General features: G+C 33.3%; 1 protein-coding gene across 4 annotated transcripts in view; it reads right to left on the bottom strand.

Moving 5' to 3' along the window:
- LRRC69 (leucine rich repeat containing 69) overlaps positions 1-6052 on the bottom strand; it is a 172147-nt gene that overhangs the window by 43829 nt on the left and 122266 nt on the right. For 3 of the 4 annotated variants that reach the window (XM_074200061.1, XM_074200063.1, XM_074200062.1), the window contains one exon: positions 93-209. The exons of the other annotated variant lie outside the window; for it this stretch is intronic. In XM_074200061.1, coding sequence (XP_074056162.1) covers positions 99-209 — 111 coding nt within the window. In that variant the 3' untranslated portion in view covers positions 93-98. The remainder of the gene's footprint in view (positions 1-92; positions 210-6052) is intronic. 4 annotated transcript variants of the gene reach the window in all.

Raw genomic sequence — 6052 nt, 5'->3', positions numbered from 1 at the left:
AGGAAAGACAGGAAAGGAAGACAGGAAAAACATCACAGACTTTATGTGCAAAAATACAATTCAAGTATTTTTTTTTCCTTCTATCTATTGACCTTGTTTTATCGTTTCTGAAGTCGAAAGACATTAGGCTCTCGTAGTTCAAAGCAAGTTTTGGAGCACATTACAGTTTCATGGGGTACTTTCTCTATTTCACAGCTTGTCTTCCAGTTCTAAAAGAAAAATAAAATGCTCAATAAGCATTTAATGAATGAATAAAATGGCAAATTTCCTCCAAGTATTGAATGAATGAATGAAAAGTTGAATTTCCTCAAAGTTTCATGTAACTATATGTAAATTATCCATACCATTAACACTTAACTTTCTCTCTTGTTCCACCAGAGAGAAAACAAACACTAATTTAAAAAAAAGATACATATGATTGAATACAGTTCATAGTACAAAGACTTTTCTGTACTATTATTCAAGCATGTTGAAGTGAAAATTCAATATTTCTCCTAATTCTCCTTCTCCCATATCTGTAATGCCTATTGGTAGCAACTTCAATATAATCTTCTATGCTTTTTAAAACTCTATAATTTATGTGTATTGGCAAAATCTTGTGCAAGTTGCCTAACTTTGCCAACCAACAATTCTTACTGTCCCTGTGGCCTGCCTACCAGGCCACATAATGAGTTGTCAAAGATTACATGATCATGGCTATCATACACTGGCAACTAGAAACAAACAAATGTAAAGAAGTTTTACAAGCATGAGATAAAAATTTGTCTATATGATGATGTATTGAAAAATCATTAAGAATTCAACAGGTCAAATTTTTTTAAATAAATATAAATATCTCTAAAACAGCATTTGCAATAAAAGTGCTTCAATGATCTTTCTTAAAATTTAATCGAATGATCATGTAATTTTGCTTTACAAGAATTTTTGTTTCATATAAGCAATAATTGACACATAATCTACTACTTTTATACCAGAAGTCTACTTTAATATTTTAATATTATGTAAATCTAATTCTGGGTTCTCAACAATCTATACCACTAAACATTTGAGAGAACAAGTCATAAAATATTTTACTCTGCTAGAAAGGCTTTGTTATGATCCCTTACCACAAATTATCATCTGAGAAAAAGGCTCCTCACTAAAAGACTTCCCTACCTGCTATGTAATGAATTTTCTAATGAAGTATAAAGTGGTTGTTACATTTCTTACAAGTGGTATTTGCCTTTTCTTTGCATCCTCAGCACCCAGCAGAGTATCTTGCATACAGTAAGCAATTAATCAATGCTTATTGGTTGAATAACTTTCACACTAATGAAATCATAAGTATTTGGAAGACCTGATGTAGTATTGACTTCTCAGAAGGTTCCCTAGAACTTATTCTAACCTCAAAATGCATTGGTTCCATCGGTAAGCAATCAAAAAATATTTATTTAATCACCTACTATCTACCAGGTACTCTAGACAAAAAAAAATGAAAAGTCTCTGTCCTCAAGGAGCTTACATCCTACTGAGAATGCTCATACATTATGGACTGGGTTAAGAAATATTGTTATCACATGGGGAAACCTGCTCTCAGTGATTTGAAAAAAAGCAAAAGTATGAAATCATTCAACAAATGTATTGCTGTTACTATGTCTTCAGAATTGAGATAAGTTCTAAGATGGACACAGATAAAAAATCTTCCTTACTTTCAAAGAAGAAAGTTGAAAAGACAGGATATTAAAAGTTAATTTTATCAAAATCTTTTTTTAAAAACCCAATATTTCTTTGGTCCTGGAGTCAGGAGGAATTGAATTCAAATTCAACCTCAGACATTTGATATTTACTAGCAAAGTGATGATGGGCAAGTAACTTAACCCCAATTCTCTCACAAAAAAAAGAAAAGAAAAATTCATTTCTTTATAAGCAGTATACTTCACATTGTCCCCATATTGATACTGTAGAAACTAAGCATACTAGAAAGGCAGATTGAATTATCTATGATTTAGAAATGTGAATAGAATTCAACACTGCAAGAGCCTTCATTTTGTTCTAGCAATACAGGGTAGAGGCTGCCCTTTATCATCTTGTAGAAAAGTAACTTTCTATTCATTTAATGGAGTCAGATTCCAGGTAATCAATATAGATGAATAATCTGATAATAGAATAGAGATATTTGCTCAGCTTGCCCTGAAACAACAGATAGGTTGTCTTTCTATCACAAAACCCATACTCCATAGCCTTTCCAGGCTGATAGCACCTGGAAAAACTTATATACTCCTAGTATATTCATCCAGAACCCAATATTTAAAATTCTATGCCCTGACTAAAAGAACTATAGCAGGAACACTGTATGTTTTAGATAAAAAATGTCTATAAAAAATGAAAACCTAAGCTATCGATTTACCCTCACTATAAAAATATAACCAAGTGTGCAAGGTAAAATCTGATTTAACAGTGAGATGTATTTGGAAGGAGCTGGTGTGAATTCAAACCTTAGCCTTGCCTGACTTTAGGCAAATTATTCAACTTCTTTGGTCTTCAATTTCCTTGTCTGTAAAGGATTGAACTTAGATCATGAATTCTTAATCTTTTTTTGATAGAGCCCATTTGCCAATCTAGTGAAGGTTATTCCTTCTCAGGATAGTATTTTTCAAGATATAAAATGCATATATAAATATATATATATATATATATATATATACACCTATATATATGTATACATATATATATATGATTACAATGAAAACCAAAAAAATGTTAAAATAAAGTTCTGAAAATATTTCTTTAGAAAGAAAATTCTCAGAATTTGGGTAAATCTACACTAGATGATCCTTTATTATATCTTGAATTCTAAATCTATGACCTTTATAATTCCTAACTTTTGCCCTAGGAAGTATCAAGTGAGTAATGTTGATAACAGTTTCTATTGAGAAAACTCCAACTCTCCACATTCCTTGTTGATACCTATCAGCCATAGTTAACAGCAGGTCCTGTTTAAAGGAGGATGAAGGTTGAAGAGGAGTCCAGCTTCTCCCACAGAGTTTACCAGAGGATGAAAAGCATTCCCAGAGAGGTCATGAGTTGGGGAGAGATGGGTAGGGGGGGAGAAGGAGCAACATTCCATGGTCTGATGTACAGTGATCCTCTTAATATCATGTTGATTTGGACCAAGACTCCAGTTAACTCAAACTGACCATTCCACTGAAATAACTTTCAGTATAGATGAATATTAATCTCATCATCATCAAGAAGGAGGAGCTGAGGACTATGTGTGGCCTGGCTTAATCATAAGGCATCCTGAGTTTTCTTCTGATGCATTTCAGGAGGAAGAGGAGATTGAACTGAGTGAAGGGAGGACTGTTGCTTCTTTATTTCTACCCCTTTTTCTTGAAGATTGACCACAAGAAAATAACTCCTGGCCAACACTTGGGATCTCTTCTCTTTCAGACAGTCAATTGCTAGTAAAAATGGAAGGGGTTAATAATTATATTAATAAAATAATGATGTTAATAAAGTACAACCAGATAATGAAGAGATCATTCTGGATGTTTCATAAGAGGTGAGAATATAGCTGGGTTTTAAGAAAGGAATAATATTTTATGTGTGTCTTCCTTAAAGGGTCTGAATCTGACACAATGGATAAACTCAGGGTTCAAGGGTTTAAACCAATAATCCATTTAATAAAAATATATTCAAATACCCTCAGATCAAACCAGGTAAAATCAGTTGAAAAGAAGCTCAGGAAGATCTAAGTAAATAAAAATTGTCAGGCAAAAAGATTTTAAGCAGTTGGCAAAGAACTTTGGGGGTCTAAGGAGCTTGGGCCAAAATCCCAAAAAACACTTTTTGTTCTTGCCCAGAAGGCCCATAACTAGCTCCAAAATTAATCTAACTTCCTCAAGTCCTCACCTCAATTAACTTGCTTACAAGAGAGGGAGAGTAGGGGAAAGAGAAGATTAATTCTAGCCCACAACAAAAATAGAAAAGAAAGGAATAGACATTGTATGTAGGGGGGTAAATGATAGATAAGGTGAAAAAGAAGGAAAGGACCTTAAGATTTGGGGAACAATAGATGGGCATAAAAATAGTTACATCATTAAGCACCAAACTCAAATATGAGAAGTAGTTACAGTGGATAGAGATATAAACATCAAGTCAATAAGGTCTAAGTTCCATCTAGCCTCAGACACTTAGCAGCTGTGAAAGACTATAAGTCATTCACTCAACTTTTCCTAACCTGAGTTTCCCCATTTCTAAAGTGAAGATAATGACAGAATTTAACCCCAGGGCTATTATAAGATAGATAAAATGAGGCAATTTTTTTCTTGTAGTTTTGCAAATGCTAATAAAATATGATATAAATGATAAGTTATTATTATTATTATTATTATTATTATTACTACTACTACTACTATTAGTAGTTATAAGTCCAATAGCACTGGATAGCACTTTCACTCAAACCAAGCAAAATTTATTAAGTCCATATAATGAATTGTGCCCTATGTACTGAGTTCCAGGAAAGACATGAAGATGAAACTTGTTCTCTCTGTACAGCCCCATTGGAACAGATCTCATACATACAAATAATGAATACAAAAGAGACTGATAGTATCATATAATAAATATTTGCCAAAATTTGAGCTAAATGACATCTACACACAAAACATAATATTTAGCACTGGAGAGAAAAAAAGATAAAAGTCTCTGCCCTCAAATAGCTTATGATCTAATAGCTATTTGTCTATAATAGATTTCCATGAAAAAATATAAAATAACATAACATAGAAGAGTGACAGCCAAAAAAATGATTGTTCTTCATCGACTTTCCATAAATGGGCAGTGTGGTACTCTCCCATTCTCTACACAAGGGCTAATGAGCCAGCAAGAAACAAAGGACATGCCCATGTCTGTTTGGATTGGGATCTCACCCCAGAAACTCCAGAAAAATAGCTAAAGCAGCAAGAACAGATAAAAATAGATAAGGATATTAAAGAGGGAGGAAAATGAAGATGGTTTGTCAGATAAAGAAAAGAAAAAGAGACAAATGATGGAGTCATAGGAGGATCTGAACAAGATTCAAGACAAAATCAGGAAGAGAAGGTGAAGAGATGTTACCCCATCTAACTCTAATAATCAAATATTTATCCACAAAATTTACCCCCAAAAAAGACATACCTTAAGTCTTTGTTAAAATTTTGAAATTTTCACATAAAAATGAGGAAGAAAAGAGTGATGGAAGACCAGCTTTGTCCCCTCCACCATTTTGCCAAAGGTCAACTTCCCTTTGAGTTCATTCTTAAATGTGAGAAGGAAAGTATTCTTAAAAGACAAGTACTACCCCACCAATTCATTTCATGAGTCTACTGCTCTATAAAAAAATTCTTGATATGTATTCATTTCTACTTAAAATTCAATTATCTTTAAGAAAGTTTGCTAATTTCCTTCTGCCTATTTCACATTCTTTAGAGATATCTGGTTTTTTTGCCCAGTGTCTCCATGAGGTGAAAAGTTTATTATAGAAACTATTAAAGACATTTTCTATTTCCAGTGTGGTTTAAGCCATTTCCCTTGTGTCATTAAGAATTGCATAGACAGAGTTTGGGTTGGCTCTTGTTGGGATTAGGAATGTAAGGCGTCTATGTCTCTCATTCCCCTTCTTGGGGGTACAGTTGTTTAGTTAAAATAAAAATAATGTTTTGCTTAGCATTTTAGGGGCATATTTACTTTACCAAAGGTTATTATCAATTTGCTGTGGCAGTTTTGTTGGTAATTTTTTTCCCTTCAACTTATTAATCTCTATTCCTAAGGTTATATTTTCTGAGCATCCTGTATAATTTCCTGGAACTTTCTATGGAGATAAATTTACCTCCCCTCCTTACCCCCTCTACCCAGAAGTGCCTTGCAAAACAGTTTCCCACTGACAGTCATTATTATCCTAGGAATGTGAACATGGAAATAGGAAAGCTTTAAAAAATGTACCAGCTCTCAGCACCCAACTGAGATCTTTCCATTGCAGGCATCATATAAGTATGGTTGAAGATGTCATCTACCAAGTCATTTTAAGTGGAAA

This window comes from Macrotis lagotis, chromosome X (assembly GCF_037893015.1).
Source record: "Macrotis lagotis isolate mMagLag1 chromosome X, bilby.v1.9.chrom.fasta, whole genome shotgun sequence".
Taxonomy (NCBI): domain Eukaryota; kingdom Metazoa; phylum Chordata; class Mammalia; order Peramelemorphia; family Peramelidae; genus Macrotis; species Macrotis lagotis.
The sequence above is the reverse complement of the archived record's forward strand: the minus strand, read 5'-3'. Positions and strand labels throughout refer to the sequence as shown.